This window comes from Vespa velutina, chromosome 13, assembly GCF_912470025.1.
Source record: "Vespa velutina chromosome 13, iVesVel2.1, whole genome shotgun sequence".
Classification (NCBI taxonomy): domain Eukaryota; kingdom Metazoa; phylum Arthropoda; class Insecta; order Hymenoptera; family Vespidae; genus Vespa; species Vespa velutina.
Window position 1 is genome coordinate 3395787 of NC_062200.1, and position 18294 is coordinate 3414080.

The 18294-nt window shown below is 34.7% G+C and overlaps 1 protein-coding gene and 1 long non-coding RNA gene across 8 annotated transcripts in view; one reads left to right on the plus strand and one right to left on the minus strand.

Moving 5' to 3' along the window:
- Nucleotides 1-18294, plus strand: part of LOC124953955 (heat shock protein DDB_G0288861) — a 45945-nt gene that overhangs the window by 26742 nt on the left and 909 nt on the right. For 4 of the 7 annotated variants that reach the window (XM_047506071.1, XM_047506072.1, XM_047506073.1 and 1 more), the window contains 3 exons: nucleotides 8815-8945; nucleotides 17232-17849; nucleotides 17949-18224. In XM_047506071.1, coding sequence (XP_047362027.1) covers nucleotides 8815-8945; nucleotides 17232-17849; nucleotides 17949-18224 — 1025 coding nt within the window. Of the gene's footprint in view, nucleotides 1-4613; nucleotides 5617-8814; nucleotides 8946-17231; nucleotides 17850-17948; nucleotides 18225-18294 lie in introns of those variants that run through there. The other 3 variants (XM_047506070.1, XM_047506074.1, XM_047506069.1) reach the window with 3 other exon arrangements.
- On the minus strand, nucleotides 803-1383 carry LOC124953961. Its single transcript, XR_007102388.1, has 2 exons — nucleotides 1316-1383; nucleotides 803-1245 (listed from the first exon to the last, which is right to left on the minus strand). It is a non-coding gene; the product is annotated as an uncharacterized LOC124953961 (long non-coding RNA).

The following is an 18294-nucleotide window of genomic DNA, read 5'->3' on the forward strand; positions in this document are numbered from 1 at the left end:
TTTAAATGGCACTTGTCAATCGATATAAACAATCGTTCGTTCGTTCGTAACTTCGATAACGAGAATCGATCGAATACCTTTTTTATTTTTTTATTTTCTTTTTCTTTTTCTTTTCTTTTCTTTTTTTTATATAAAAAGCATCGATCGAGAAATACACGTCGAATGAAAGTGGCCGTTCGCATTTCCTTTTGCTCTTGGTTTTTCTTTTCCCTTTTCCTCCGTCCTTTCCTTTTTTTTCCTTTTTTCCTTCTTTATACAGTGATAGACTAACTAGATTCTTACGTTTTTCTATAAAATGCAGTGTCTTTAATAGCCAATACATTCCGTAATGCGAGGCCAAGGTAAATCTTAGAAACACATCGTACATAAAAGCCTCGGTATATACCTTTAAGGTATCTATAAATATCTATCACTAGGGTGTTCATTCTAGGGCCGTCCCTAAGGTCCTCAAACGAGAAATAATCGAGCGTGTTACTTTTTAGCACCGAAAAGAAAATCATCTAAGATAGTCATACTTTTCCCATGGAATGCGACTTCTTAGACAAGTTTCATTAAATTAACGATCTATGCGATTACCCTGGCTGCTCTTGGCTTATGAAACTCAGCGGGATAGAGAAAACGGATTCGGATTCCAATCGTCAATTAAGTCCCTGCCGGTTTCCTTGAGCAGAGAAATGTCAACGTTCGATTATTAAGACATCGTTTAGAAAAGAAATATTTAACTGAACGTTCGTCCATTTTTATCTTCTTTCTTTTTCAATTGAATCATAGCAATTGATAGAGGCGTTGCTAATGATTGATAAAAAAAAAAAAAAACAAGACCAAAAAGAAAAAAAAAAGACAGAAAGAAAACAAGGAGGGCGGGGACGGGAGCGAGGGTTGGGGAGAAATGAATGGGGCCAAAAAGAAATAAAAAGAATTCGTAAAACTTTAGTCATTTCATATCTCATTGAAATATTCACAATATTTAATACTATAAATTATATTATTACAATATTATTGAAACGTTATTATTGCCGTATAAAGATTATTGCAATATTAATTATCAGGAAAATATCAATTACCTGCGTATTAATCTTTTTCTCCCTCTCCTCTCGACCCCCCATTCCCCACACCCGTCCGCTCCATCTCTCACTCGCTTTGCGCTTGTTTCACGTGCCGAAATATCGTAGCGCCTTAGGGCTCTTTTAGTCGAGGGTGGACTTAATAAACCGAATGGACCACACGCATTTCGACATCACATACCTGTCCAAAAGAGATTATTTGACTGACATTTATAGCAAAACCATGAAGATTGAAATTTAATGTAGCCAACCTCGTCCTCGTGATAACCCATGAAACATTTTATCAACTTAGATAGATACGATATCGTAGTAATAAAAGTTATTGTACTACCCACGGGGGAGAGACTAACTCACTAGAGAGCGTGGTTAACTCACTAGAGCGCGGATCTATCTCACTAGGGGGCGTGGCTAACTCCCTAGATAGCATGACTAACTCACTAGAGGGCGCGGATAACTCTCAAGAGCGCGTGACTACCTCACTAGGGGGCAGGGCTAAATGCCTAGAGGGGCGGGGCTAACTGCATAGGGGGCGGGGCTAAAGTACCTAGGAGGCGGGGCTAACTGCCTAGGAGGCGTGGCTAAAGTACCTAGGGGGCGTGGCTAAAGTACCTGGGGGCGTGGCTAACTGCCTAGAGGGCGTGGCTAAAGTACCTAGGGGGCGTGGCTAAAGTACCTGGGGGCGTGGCTAACTGCCTAGGGGGCGTGGCTAAAGTACCTAGGGGGCGTGGCTAACTGCCTAGGGGGCGTGGCTAAAGTACCTAGGGGGCGTGGCTAACTGCCTAGGGGGCGTGGCTAAAGTACCTAGGGGGCGTGGCTAACTGCCTAGGGGGCGTGGCTAAAGTACCTAGGGGGCGTGGCTAACTGCCTAGGGGGCGTGGCTAAAGTACCTAGGGGGCGGGGCTAAAGTACCTGGGGAGGCGTGACTGCGCAGGTACTATCTGCGCAGTGGCTAACTGCGCAGGTGGGAGGAGTAACTGCGCAGGATCTATCTGCGCAGTGGCTAACTGCGCAGGTGGGAGGAGTAACTGCGCAGGATCTATCTGCGCAGTGGCTAACTGCGCAGTTGGGAGGCGTGACTGCGCAGGTACTATCTGCGCAGTGGCTTCCTGCGCAGGTGGGAGGAGTAACCGCGCAGTTCCTATCTGCGCAGTGGCTATCTGCGCAAGTGGGAGGAGTAACTGCGCAGGGTCGTGTGTGGCCAGGAGACTAATTAAAGGCGTGGTTATCTAGCGTGGGTAATTATTGTTTTAACGAAGCATCTTGCAATTGTTCTTTCCTTCATATTTCTCTCTCTCTCTCTCTCTCTCTCTCTCTTTCTCCTTCTCTCTTCGTACGTAACCGTATTCATCGAAATTTCATTAAAATGTTAACACGATTGGTGCTTAACTGTAATTTGCTATTTCGTTTTCTTTAAAATATCCTATAACTATAAAATTGCGGATAAAATTGAAATATTTCTCGCTTAAAAAAAGAATTAAAAAAGAATGAAAGAATAAAAGAAAGAAAAAGAAAGGAGAAGAAAAATTGCCCGAGGTGTGGAGGGGGAGTTTTAGCGAGCAAAAAGAAAAGAAAAAAAAGAAAGAAAGGAAGGAAGAAAGGAAAAATGAAAAATAATGAAAAGAAACGAAAGGAAACAAAAAAAAAAGAAAAAGCGAAAAAGCAAAAGAGAAACAAAACGAAACATGAAGGAAGACTAAGGATGAAAAGAGAATTGGATCACTGGATCCTCTTAGCAAGTTTTGTGGTCCCGATCGTCGCGAGTAAGACCCTTTGAAGAGGTTTCGGAGTTTATGCGTGCCTGTTTACCACCCGGTAAATGTTATGCCCGAGTCATAACGTATATCTTGGAGGGCCCTGAGTCCCGTACGGGACGACCATTAGCCGCATTCAATCACCATTACACGCTCGCGCGCTTTCTGCGCCTGCTTGCCCCTTAAATCCTTGCCTCCATGCCGACAAAAATATCGCTGAGCGAACGAACGAACGAACGAACGAATGAGCGAACGATGCTTGTGATGTTAACCACATAAGCTATGCTCCTTTGTGCTAGCTGTACGTGAGAATCGACATTTCGTTTCGTCGAGGATCGACTACCTTTCTTTTCTCTTTTTTTTTCTCTTTGCTTTTTGCGCTATTGGTGACCTCGAACGATTTTTCTTTTTCTTTTCTTTTCTTTTTTTCTTTTTCAATTTTTTTTTTCACGCTCATGAATATATTAAAATTCGTAATAAGTAGTTACTAACACGGATGATCATATAGTTGGGATTTTGAATAGATCCTGTTCTTTTTTCTTCTTTCTTTCTTTATACATATGTATATATATATATATATATATATATATATATATATATATGTATTTTATATATTTACATATACATACATAATATGTATATACATATTATGTATATATATATATATATATATATATATATATACATTTTCGTAACACAATCATCGACAATCATGTTGCTTTAAGAGTACGAATAATAGTCCTTCGGAAAAACTTATTGTCGTCATAAAAGTTTATCGTTTTTTCCCTGACAATTTGTAATTATCATTTCGACGGGAAAAAAAATTGTTTTATTTAATATACAAGAACATCATACTGGACCCCCATTGGAAATGGAAGGAGGCCTTCGAACTCTTCGAACAGAACGATTTAATTCGCGATCGATCGTGCAGTAAGCAAAAATGAGATGCAGAGTCTGCATCAAGAAAGACAGAGAGAGAGAGAGAGAGAGCCTGCCGGTTACACCAACGGGCAGACCATCATTGAAGTATTTCGGACGGGTGGGCCCGCCGGATTCCCGAGCTTCTTTCTCGGAGAAGCCCTCGGGGCCTTCGTGGTTCCCAGGAGTGTCAGAGGTCGCAAGGCCCTCCTCCACCTTATTCCCTTTCTCTCCCACCCTCACTACCCGCCACAGCCCTTCTTACCCATCGCCACTCTCACGAACCATTCGAGCAACATGTGCAATTCTCTCTTCTGATGCTCTCTCTCTCTCTCTCTCTTTCTCTCTCTCTCTCTCTCTCTCTCTCTCTTTCTCTCTCTCTCTCTCTCTCTCTCTCTCTTTCTCTCTCTCTCTCTCTCTCTCTCTCTCTCTCTCTACCGAGTTATGATTTATTATTCTATTTATCAATTAATTATTCATCTTTCGAAAATATTTAAACGCTCTGACATATATGCAATTTTATAACTTTATTATAATTGAAAAGAAAAAAAAAAAGAAATGTAGAAAGAAAAGGATTGTTTGTTAGAAAAATAAAAATCGTTCTAACTATTGTTAACCCAGATTCAAATAATATATATATATATATATATATATATATATATATATATATATATAAAAGAAAAAAAAAGTGATAAGAGATACTTCTCTTACATCGTGTCGTGGATATTATTGTTATATAAAATATCTCCGAGTTATTGCGTAAGGGATTGGCAGATAAATTACGGGTCGACCTTTGACACGAACGGATAATGGTGGAAAAGGGAGAAAGATCGGTCTTGGAAAGTACGATCTCGTGGTCAGCCCTTCTTCCTCTCCTCTTCTTCTTCTTCTTCTTCTTCTTCTTCTTCTTCTTCTTCTTCTTCGTGTAGGTACACGTCTCTCGATACCCAAGAGTTAGGAGGCACAGTTATTACGATTGGCCGGGTCGTTTTCGCGGGAAGCATGGACCAATCGAAGCAACGCGAAGGATCCAGCCTCTCTTCTCTTTCTCTTCTCATCTTTCTTACTCTTATTCGTTCGTCTCTCCTAGAGTACTTGCTGCGAACGAGCATGCTCCCGCCTTTAGTCTAGTCAGAGAGCTGCACCTGTGAGATAAGCCGTAGTAGTACACTTGTATCATCTCACATAATCTCGACGAAGCTTATGAATTAATCTTCGATTCGTTTTGCGAAATTGACGGCAATAAAATAAAAAAGGAAAAAAAAAACATACAAAAAAACAAAAACAACAACAACAACAACAACAATAACAACAATTCCGCGTCGATACTTTCCCCAAATACGAAATCGTTTCGCGCGAAGTTCATGTGTCGGATGGATCTCATTTAATTGATTGAATGTTTCCTTAAGAGAAAAAAAAAAGAAAAAGCAGACATAAATAAATAAATAGAATAAAGTAAAAAAATAAAAAGAAACATAACGATGAAGTAAATTGTCACGAAAAAATGTTCCGTATAAACGAGCGAGAATACGAAATTACGCAAAAAAATAAATAAATAAACAAACAATCAAGATTTTATTTATCAAACGTGCCGATGTGTATGTGCAAGCGTGTATATTATAAAAGTGTGTTTCATCGTGCTTTAATGAATGATATAAACCAAATGAAAATATTCGATGCAACGTGAACGCTACCAGATAAGAGAAACGTGTCTTTCTACTCGTTAACTCCAAAGGGACAACCAACTGTCATATGTCCATAAGTCATTAATCAAGTGGTAACGGTGATTATCCGTTAAATGTTAATGAGTTTCCAAGAGATGCTCGTACGTTCAACAAGATCATTGATCATCGGACGAAAGAACTAGAAGCGCCATTCCCCAGGTAACCTTCTTTTTACGTGAAACGTTGATTTAGATGTTTGCCAGTGAAACGCGTAAGGAAATCGTCGATACTCGCGAGATCTCTAACGTCTCGTTTGAACGATCAGAAAACACGTTTCGCGAATAAAATGGATTCTATTATCTCGAGCGTTAAAAAATTTGATCGTTTTGATCTTCCTTTTCTTTTAATCAAAAGAAAAAAACTAAAAACGAAAAAAAGTTCTACCAAATACTACCATCAATTCGCAAAAAACAAAATACATATATACATATATATAGTTGTCTTGTAGAAACAAAAAAAAAGGATAAAACAACTACTGCGAATTAAAAAAAAAAAAGTTACGATCTAATCAGATTTTAGCTATCACCATCCTTCATGTTTTTGTTCAATGATTCCTCTTCCACAAATAGTTCTTGATATTTACCATAAGAGGAAAGTAGTTGAGGATCATGGTGATCTTACGGTAGCACGTGGAAGGTTTGCACGTGCGTGCAAAGCGTTATACCCACTGCTGTCTCTCGCATACATATGTACACTGTGCACTTAGTATGATCTCCCTTTAGCGCCCAACCAAACGACAGGAAGTTCGAACTCGGTACGCTCGTAATTCTTCTACGGAACCTGTGTCAAATTGGCGTCGATTATGTTTTATGGTAGCGCGAAATACAAGAGAAACGTCTAACCCTAACACGGAAGTTCTTGAAATTTTTTGTTTTTCCTTTTTTAAAAGAATATCCCATTTTTGAAAATTTATTATAATCCCATTACGAAACTGAACGTATGTCGATAATCCTTGCAAATTTTAACGCAACACTTCTATCGTTATTTTCGATCTACGAAAAAAACAAAAAAAAAGAAACAAAAAAACAAAAAAATAAAAAATAAAAGAAAAGAAATGAAAGAATGAAAGAGGGGGGAATCAATGACGTCGCAAAATTTACGAGTGAAAAAGTTTCAATAATAATTAAAATTTCTTTCGTACTTTTTTTTCTTCTCGATACAACATAATTCGATACAACAATTGGAAACGTATTTCCCATAAAAATGAGTCCAAGTATATATATACATTCTGTTTATAATTGAACGATCGTTTCAAAAGAAGCCATCAAAAATTGATAAATTTTCTCGTCTTTTAAAAGTCCTCGTGTCGTCGTTACCTTCATCTTTCTCTCTCTCTCTCTCTCTCTCTCTCTCTCTCTCTCTCTCTTTTTCTTTTCTTTTCTCTTCTTCGTTTTACTTTCCCGTAAGATGCCCCTACGGGCATTCCATGAAGCGAGTAAACGAGTAAATTTGTAGGTAGAATGGTTGCCTCCAATACACGATCAAATCCCATAAGTCACGAACTCGAATACTGTGTTTAACCTGCGAGCCCATCTTCGTCCATTATCCTTTGCGTTTGGCTGCGATGAACACCGCGTATCTTAAATATTTCGCCAACACTCACGCCCTTTCTTTCTCTTCTCCACAACCCACCCCCACCCCCACCCCTAACTCACTCTCTGTCTGTTTCTCTCTCTCTCTTTCTCTCTTTCTCTCTCTCTTTTTTCTTCTGTACTGAGCCAATATTATCCCTTGGGATGCCAACGGATCGGTACTTGGGCCGAGGGATAAAGTAATTGGCCATTATTTTGTCGACTTTGACGAATTTGCTTGTTGGATATGATAGCAGCCTTTACTTCTTCCTCATTTATAAATCTTAACGTTTATATGCCAGATTGTTACATTTATTAAGTTATCTTCATTTAATATCGATATTGTTGTATATAATGATACTACAAATATACGATCCAATCGGATTTCGATGATCCTCATCTTTCATTTTTTATTTCTTTTCTTTTCTTTTTTTTTGTTTTGTTTTGTTTTGTTTTGAGAAGGATGAGAAGGAGAAAGAGAAGGAGGAGGAGGAGGAGGAGGAGGAGGAAGGGGTGAGGGGAGAGACGGGCGGGCGAATGACTACTCTCCTCTCTCGTAATTTAAAATCGAGATTGAAAATCATAAAAATCATATGACAAATGTAATATATATATATATATATATATATATATATATATATATATATATATATATATATATATATCGAACGATCGAAATGAATAATACTTTATATTACATCTTTTAGATACTTTAATAGATTGGAATAATGAACTCAATAACTGTATATGAACCTATTAATCTTATCCGTATGTGTCTATCTATCGATAGATCAAAGGACCGAGATTTTCCCTTATACAACATCTCTGTGTATCTTTGACCGACGATACGGCATCATCATCGATCATCTATCTCTTTTGACATCATTTCTTTATTTATTATTTCCTTTTTTGTCGTTGTCGTTGTTGTTATTATTATTTTTTTCTTAATTTCTTTTCTGTTTTTTTTTCTTTTCTTTTTTCTTTTTTTTTTCTTTTTCTTTTCTTTTCTTTTTTTTTACTTTCACAAACGAGTTACTCCGTGCTACCAGATCGAAATTAATAACCGTCCAATGAAGATCGGGATGAGATTCTATCCGGATCGTGATATGTATTGCACAGGAAATCCTGTCTCCGTAAGAGGAGATCAGTACGTTGTAGAATTATACGGTTTATGTTGAAGAAAGACAAACTTATATGAGAGATAGATAAAAAGAGAGAGAAAGAGAGAGAGAGAGAGAGAGAGAGAGAGAGAGAGAGAGTGAGTGAAAGAGACAAGAAACTTAAAGATAAAAAGCAGTAGCGACGAGTTTTGTTAGCCACGCTTCGATCAATGTGTAAGACGTTAAACAGCTGCCAGGATCTATGAACGATACTGATGATTCTAATTAAACTTGACTCGATTGAGTCCGCTCATATTAATTAACGTCATCGCGTTCTGCCACGTGTACATGTTTCGAACATATAGATTTAGACCGAAACACTCGTAATGTAATTATAATACACAGATAATCGAGACATTTTTATAAATTTTCATACTCATCGATACTCGATAAATGACTCGGACTATTATCGTGTCAAAATGATCGTGTCGAGTAATTCGATTATCGTCATTTTTATTAATTCTGTTTCTTTCTTTTTTTTTTATTCTTTATTTATTTTATTTATTCAGTCTTTTCTTCTTTTTTTTTTCTTTTTTTTTTTTGTTTTCTTAATATATAATAATATAAACGAAAACGTCAACGGTAGATCGATATTGACTTCATATTATTTCGATATTATTTTACAGGAGACTTGAAGAGGCGACACTCCTGGAACAGCGAAGCGGATTATCAATCTGTGGAAACAGGAGCCGAAACAGTTTCCGGTGAGGAAGGTGACATTTCGTCTCCTGAAAACGACGATAGGATATCCTACAAGGTATATTATTTATTTCATTCAAAAAATTAAAAAATAATCCTTTGCAGAATGATAAATTGTCATAAGTCGATAATACGCAACGAATGTCCGGTAAGGAAGGAGTGTATTTGAGGGACCCGATAAAAAGACGTGATTAAGGACGATGGGGGGGGGGGGAAAGAAAGGGTATTTAGATGGTGGTTGGGATTGGAGGGAAGGAGTTGAAGTTATGGGTAAAGAGCAAAGGGCCAAACCTAACCAAAAATTACATTTGACGTATGTTATGAGTCGATCGTTTCGAAACGAAGAAGGATGTATAACGGCCGCGACTTGCAACGGTGCATTTCCTTTTACTACTGCAGCCAGACTGAAACGTGGACCGTAAAACCTGAATACTGCAGCCGCGTTTTAACGATGACCGCCGAAGCCACCACCGTAGAAATCATCCTCGTCGTTCTTCCTTCCCAGAGTTGACCGTCGAATGATCGTCGAAAAACATTTTCACTTCCATAATATACATATGGGTACGCGTACGAATTCCATAAGAAAAAAAAAAAAGATAAAAAGAGATCAAGAAAAATGGAAAAAAAAATTAAATCGAATTAAAAAATTGCGAACGTTTTATCGAATATTCAATAAAAGGGAAGGGATGGATGGGGGAGGGATGTATGTACAGATGATGAGGTGTCGACTAATAATTACTACTTTTCGAGAGATTTATTTTGTTTCTACAAAAAAAAAAAAAAGAGAAAAATTTAGCCTAAAACATTTCAAAAAGTAATAATTGATTTGTAAATTAATTATCCAACGCATATTTGTATGGGAAAATTTTTGCCGAGATAAAATAAAAATTGATACTCGTCGTAATTTTTCCTTTCGTCGCAATATCTCATACAAAGATTTTTGGTCTCGCGAAATGAAATTTGAGTTAGTTACCAAAGAGTCTAATTTAAGGTTCACCCTTATTTCTCCTTACTTTGAAACCGGCATACGTGGGATATGTATGGACGTAAGTCATGTTGTGGAAGTAAAACCATGGGCAAAGAAAATCGTCGAAAGAAACCACCAGGAATATTCCTTTGGGATATTTTTAGACGACGTAACGAGCGCGTACGTACGCCATTTATGCTCTGTTCGTTCGTTTCTTCGTTCGTTTTCCTCCATCATCCCCCACCCTTTTCCCTTCTTCCTCTTTACTCATCCCAACAATCGCAGCCTATTCTTGGTTACGATTCGTTCGGGTGAGTTTTAAACTATTTGAAAATTGCACCTATCATACGATCGGTATAACATTACAATTTTTCCAAGAGTGTAATAATAAAAATTAAAAAAAAAAAAAAAATAATAATAATAAGAATAATAATAATTCAATAAATCAGTTTGATTATCACATTCTATTTTACTTTTTAATTATATCATTTTAAATAATAAATAACGATTAGAGTTAAGATCATAATAGTATTGCGATGAAATTTTGAGCGATACAAATTTTTTATATAAAAATATATATATATATATATATATATACATATACATATAAGTAAAGAAATTTCATTATATTATAATTAAATTTATAGATCTTTATGATCAATCTTTTGATTTAATGATAAATCGATAAATAATTATTTAATCTTAACTATATATTTATATCATAATGACGTGTTCGGATGTATAACGGGAAATATCGATGAAATAAAGATAGATAGATGCAACTAGTGCATTGTAACGGTTTGAAACGTTCGCTACTGTTAATTTACCTTGAAATAAATGTGTTAATCTGTAAAATAATAAATAAAATATAACGTATGTCAGTTGGTCTGATCTATGATAATTCGCAGATAATCTTAATTCTCTACGCTTAATACTATTTATCTCTTATACGTATGTATGTTCCTTTCTATACTAACTCTTTTTCCAAGCTCTAAATCAAATTCGTGCGACCGGGCTTACGATCGTTAATTGCTGGATGTAACAGCGCCCGCGCGCACATTTTATGGCACCGGAAAATCAGTCTTGGCTTTACCGTTAAGTTTATGCGACTCGCCTATAAGAACGCATACGCCAAAGAGCATAAACGCGTAAACTGACTCGTTTTAAACATCTCTCTCTCTCTCTCTTTCTCTCTCTCTCCCTCTCCTTCTCTCTCTCTCTCTCTCTCTCTTGGACCAGCTTTCATTATTTTTTTTACGAGCTCGCAAAACGTTCATCATTTTGTTCCTTAGAAAAATTACAATTTCTTTATTTTTTACTTTTGTTATTTTTTTTTTTCTTTTTCTTTATCTTTCTTTCTTTCTTCCTTTTTTTTTTTTCTTTTTAGTTCAAATCGACAATCGTCTTCTTTCTTTTCATGGTTAAAAAAAAAAAAAAAAAATAAGAATCGAGTATAAAACCTTCTTCGAGAGGGAGGGTGAGAGAAAGAGAGAGAGAGAGAGAGAGAGAGAGAGAGAAAGAGAGCGAGAGAAAAGGAAAGGGTGTAATTCTTCAACTTGGAAATCTCTTGAAAGGGTCAGAAGAGTTAAACGCTCTGGGAAAAAGATTTACGGATCACGAACATATGGAGAAGAGTAGACAGAGAGAGAGAGAGAGAGAGAGAGAGAGAGAGAGAGAGAGAGAGAAAGAGGAATGAGGGGGAGGAATGAAATTACAGTAAATTTCAAGCTTTAATCCGATCTTTCCTTTAACTCGATTGACGTTGCAATTTGAGATTTCTTTCGATCGTAACGACGACAACAAAAATTGTAACACTTTCTCTCTCTCTCTCTCTCTCTCTCTCTCTCTCTCTCTCTCTCTCTTTCTCTCTTAGAAGAAGAAGAAGAAGAGAAAAATAAAAGAAGATCCAACCATTAAGTTAACAATTTTTAGAAAAATTTCTATGAAAAAGTTCGATTGTAAAGAAAAAGCGTGCAGTAGTTTAAAAAAAAAAAAAAAAAAAAAAAAAAGGAAAAAAAAAAGAAAAAAGAAAGAATTTTTTTTTTTTTTTTTTATAAATCGTTTGCTTTTCGCTCACCTTGGAATTATTTCGGATTCGTTTTAAGTGGGAATAAGAGAAAGAAAAAGATAAAAAAGGAAAAAAAAACAAAAAACAAAAAGAAAGAAAAAGAAAAAAGAACATGGCCGAGAGATGATGAGGGACGAAGAATAACGAGGACATTAAAATCGATATCGTTTGGATCGAAGAGCCTCGAGCACTTTCTTGAGCATATTTCAATAACGGACCGAACGAGATCCTTTTTCGCATGATTCATACTATGCTCCATTATGATGCATTAGCACAGAGTTATTACGAATGCTCGTGACAGTCATTGATGGCCCTTGACGGGACCGGTAGGACCAAATATAAAAGAGAATTGAGAACGTTCAACTCATCAGCGAATTCGTGTCTGCAAGATGGCGAAAGTTCTTCACGGTCATTACAACTGCAATTTGTCAGAACGCTTTTAAAAAGTATATCAGTGACGATAACGATTTGGCAGCCTCAAGAATAAAAGAAAGAGAGAGAGAGAGAAAGAAGAATACTGATCGATACGAATATCACTTGTGAAATAGCAGGAAATTGCAATTGACGGCAATGCTCGTACGAAACATTTCTTTCAATATTTTGACTCGGCCAAATGTCACAATATATCTTATCGTCGTATCTCTCGATCTTATCTTATTTAATCAGACCAAAAAAAAAAAAAAGAAACAAGGGGAAAGAAAAAAAACACATAAGAATGAGAAAAACGTCGAAAGATAATGATTGACTAGAAAATTACAAGTTGAACTTAAAGGGGAAAAAAAAAAAAAAGAAAAAAAAGAAAAAAAAGGACGGACACAAAAAAAAGAAATAAAAAACGAGGAGAAGAAGGAAAAAAAAAACAAAAAATTTCAAAATACAATTAAAATATTGTAATAAGCGATGATGATCGTAAAAACGAAGTATATTTACACAAGTAAAATTGGAAAAAATAAATAGTATTCTTAAGTTATTGATCCAAAAACATTTCTCTCAGGGATAAGCACGAGATAGCTTAGTTTTACGATTTGTATGATAGAACGAGGGAAAAAGGGAAGAAGAAGGTTAAAAATATCCCGAGGAGTAGAAGCAAAATCAATTCGATTATTTTAAAATCGCTTATGCAGAAGAAAAAAACAAAAAAAAGAAAATATTACAAGAACAATGAAATCTGTATTATTGTCGATATATAAAAAATCGAACGAAAAATATAGAAATATTATAATACAGATGACACTTTTCCGGATGACAAAGTCCATGAGCATTTAATGTTCGTACAAGTTCCAAGATCGTTCAAATGAGAAAAAGCGAATGGTGGACCTCATTCTTCCTACCCTCTTTCAATTTCTGGTCGTACTCTTTCGAGTTTCACGTTCCACGGAAATTGATACGCGCGTACGAACGCGCGTTGAGATAAGATCGGTCAGACCTTGAAGCGAGAAGCTAAACTAATGCCTCGTGCACAGTGGCGCACGAGATAGATATCTTGAGAATTTCATTAGCATGATCCGAGTTTGCCAAGCTCCTCTTCTTCTTGTGAACCTTTTCTATGTACATGTGTGTACGTATGTACATATACGTGCGTATGTGTGTGTATGTGTGTGTGTGTGTTTCTTTCTCTTTTTCTTGCACCTATCTCTTTCTCTGTCTTTTTAACTTGTCACCTGAGGCTCTCCATCGCCTCCTGTTGTTGTATCCTTCCTATTTATATTCCTTTTATTTATTTTTTTCTTCTTCTTTTCTTTTCTTTTCTTACTAATCTCAATCGCAAAAAGGTTATTTAAATGATAAGCATTTAATCCGCATAAGAAATTATTTATTATTATATCGAACTGTCTTTAAAGCGTACATGCTAACATGATTTATTCTAATGAATAATAAAATTCGATCATTTCGATCGGTTGCATCGATATTTTCCAATGATCTATTCCAACTAATATGTATATATAGAAATATATATATATATATATATATATATATATATATTAATATTTTAATAATCGTTACGAAAAAAAAAAATAAATAAATAAAGAAAACAAAAATAAGATAATAAAAAAAAGAAAAAGAACGTTCAATCTCTTTTTTTTTTTTCGATCGGCTATCGCAAATTTGATAAAAACGAAATCTTACGAATTATCATGGGAAAAATTTCCAACTTGGCGATTCCAACCTTATTACGTAAGGGTAATATCATAAACTATTTCACGTGTAGAGGAGCTCAAAGCGAGATCCTATGAATTATTACGCCATTAGCGTATGTAATCGTATCCCGAGGAAAATTATACAGCAATTTGTCTCAGGTTGATCGAATCTGTCGAGGAATTTTCTTCTTCTTCTTCTTCTTCTTCTTCTTCACTTTTTTTCCTTTTCTCTCTCTCTCTCTCTCTCTCTCTCTCTCTCACTCTCTCTCTTTCTTTCTTTTCTCACAAGGAAAACGCCTGAAGGAGATAGAAACTCGAAGTACTTCGAAGCTATAAATATATAAAAGCCGACAAGGAAAAATTCTGAATCCGAATTAAAACGTTCTTCCTCCTATGTCAATCAAAAATAAAAAAAAAATAAAAAAAAAAGAAGAAGAAAAAAAAAGAAAAGAAAAAAATATCAATATTCCATAATTGCAACTTGATTCCGATCAATTTCTGATTTATCGCACATTCGACACATCATAAAACGTGATCATCGGTTATCGAATCTACGCTGAATTTAAATTCAAATTATATATTAAATAAATATCATTATCTGACTGATTTCATTGAAATCTTTAATATTATCTTACATATATGTATGTGAGTATGCGTGCGTGTATTTTTTTTCTTGGAAAGACTTTCTATTTGATGAAACTTAATGAAAAAACATCGTATTCAATAAATTGTATTTTATAAAAAGTCACCTTGAGAACATACATATTTATCGTATACTTTGATCGTCCTCGTGATCAGACATATTCGAGGACACTTGAGAAAGTGTTCAAAGAATGATTTCATTGTTCAAAGTCGTCAGAGAATTATTCTATATATATATATATATATATATATACATACATACATACATACATAGATATACAATATATATATTTACAATATATATATTTATATATATTGTATATAATTTTTGTTATGAATTTTTAATTTTAAAATTAATGGAAATATGCCATTGAATACAAATTTACAAAAATTTATCTCTTTAGAATGTGACATATTCGAGAATACTTGAGATAATATTCAAAAGATAAGAAAATTGTTTGAGAAATAGTTCTTCTCTCGTCATATAATTTCAAATATATATATATATATATATATATATATATATATATATGTGCATGTGTGTGTGTGTGTGTGTTTATTTAAACAAGTTACGCAACAGTACGACAACGACGATAATAAATTTTTGTTAAAATTTTCTTCACGTTGATTCAACTTAAAGGAAATAGAAATAATTCGATTTCTTGTTTATAGTCCGTAACTAATTATACTCCTCTATCCATTAAATATTCTCATCACTAAGATTAGATATTAAATGATCAATGAAATTTCACGGAAAGGAAATTTCCGGTATTTCTAAAACGATTTATTGCTGAAAAAAATATATTCTATTGGTCACCGAACGAATCCCGTGATCACGGAAGTGCAATTTACTTACTTTACGGGAACGATTTCTATCGGATAGTATGCCATAGAACGTTCCATGGTGAACGAGACCATCCAAGAATTCCCCATTGAAGTTTAACACGCACCCATGGACAAGAAGAAAATCGTTTCCTATAATTTTTGTTCTATAGATTTAAAACTAGCGATAACATTAACATATATAACGATTCCATTCGTATCGAGAATAAAGAAACATAACTCCGTTAAGATAAATTTCAATTTAGTTTCAACGATTTTCTATTTAAAAAAAAAAAAAAAAAAAAAAAAAAAAAAAAAAGAGAAAGAAATTACTATTATCATTATTATTATTTCCTTGTTATTATTTTTATCGTACATTACATTCTTTTATTATCCGATTAATTAATTTCAACGATTGTGAGATGAAATTTATCTTCAATAAAATACAACAAATATCAATAATGATCAGACGAGAAACAATTATATACATATATATATATATAATATATTATATTTATATGATTAATATATATATATTAATTTGAGAATTTATTGAGAAATATTTGATACTTATCTAAAGGAATTATTTTTGGGTTTTTCTTTTTTTTTTTTTTTTTAATAGATGAGTCATTTAATTGCAATTTTTATTATTTCACCTTAGACGTGTACGAATGGACACAGTTATTGTATTGTATGCATAAAAATTATTTTGATTTATAATGATTGAAGTCAACATAAAGCATAGTTTCGTCATGGCATATGTTCGTTTGATAATTCAATTAATGTCAAATGAAGATATCGTCTTTAACAAATGATTCTCGAAAGTCTCATTATGTCGAACAAAATAAAGAAAAGCTTGAAATATACATGATTGTCGTGGCACTTAGATGATGACTTTTCAACGACAAAGGAAAGCAAGCAAGTCATTAAGGTAGATATCGTCAAATTTTTAAAGTGTATAAAAATAGAAAGAAAAAAAAATATATATATATATATATATATATTTATAAAAATTAGTATAACCAATCATTAAGTAAAAAGAAAAAAAATACACATACATACATACATACATACATACACACACACACACACAGGCACACACATATGTATATATATTTTTCTTTCAAGAAAGAAACGTGTCCAACTTCGGTGAGAGTATTTCATACATGACATAATGAGTCCAACCGTGCCTGGAAGACTCAAGTATAATCTTACGATTTCGTGTACCACGAAAAAATCCGAGATGATTGCCATTCTCTCTCTCGCTCTCTCTCTTTCCCTCTCTTTTTCTCTCGTGTACGAAGACATTTCCTATATTTCTTGCACGGATCTCTTGAATTTAATAATTCTTGGAAAAACATTCTCGTGTATCTCTCGTTCGTGGAAACTATCTTCGTCCTTATGGGAAGAAAAAAAATAATCTCATTTTTTTTTTTTTTTTTTGAAATTGCAACGACTTCTCCTTATTGGAATCTCAATAAGATTGTATATACGCAATTTACAACGAAATATAATGAAACGTCAATAAAATTAAACGATCTTGTCGTCGGATAATAATAATAATAATAAATGAAATTGTAATGTAATTATCTTGGCTATCGATTAAAAAAAAAAAAAAAAAAAAAAAAAGAAAGAAAGAAAGAAAGAAAAGAAAGAAAAAAAAAAATAAGTGCAAATTTCTTCATCGGCTCTCTGCATTTATCGCAGGAAAATGGCTGTTCGATGCAGACGGTGGACTTGGTGGCGAATTGTCCACTTCCGGTGGTGACAGGATCCTCAAGGTCGCCATCGCCATCAAGGTCGTCGACACCCACGACGCCCTTGACACCCGTTGCATCGACGAGGAGCATGGGGCAACGGCCAAGTACACTTCTGCGTCCGAAGATCTCTTTGACTTGGGTCCTCCGTGGTCAGCAACAACAACAACAACAACAACAACAACCGCAACAACAACAATCACAGCAACAACAACCGCAACAACAACAATCACAGCAACAACAACAATCTGGAAATACTGGAAATACTGGAAATGGAAATCATTCAGTTTCCAACACGACGGGTTTGTATTTGATACTTTTGGTCTTTCTTTTCATTGATTTTTTTTTTTTTCCTTTTTTTTTTCCGGTCAAACAATTTGCAATTTCCACAGGAACAAACGTTCATCGTGATACACTTTCCCATGAAAGCAGAGAGGTGTCCTCTAGAAGAAGCATCAAAAGTGATAAAGAAAAGGATGCTGCCAAGGAGAATATCGTGGGACAAGAGAAACGTGAAAAGAAGATCCTTCAACGAATTGAAAAGATCGAAAAAATGGAGAAGGTAACGGTATGGATTATTCTTCTTTTTTTTTTTTACAATAATAATAATAATAATAATAATTGTTTTGGTAAAAAAATTTACATTTACATTCATTTACTATCCTAGTCGATCAGCAAGGAGACGATAATTGACGACAAAACGATCGAGAGTCTGTTAGAGAAATATCCGGAAAAGGAATTGTTCGCAAGCGCGAAAGAAACGAGAGAAAAAGAAAAAGTAAAGAAAGCCGTTTCCGAACCCTCACTCGTAACTCGTGAATCAACGTCGACCCCAAATAGTCGTGACAAACACAGACACAGACGTACAAAACGTCCACATAAAACGAGACCACCCAGTAGATTTGGTTATGAGATTGCCGACCTTGATGCATTTTTAACAAAGGTAATATAATTATCATGTCAAATTCTATTTCTTTTCGATTTAAAATGATTTTGATTTATAAAAAAATAAA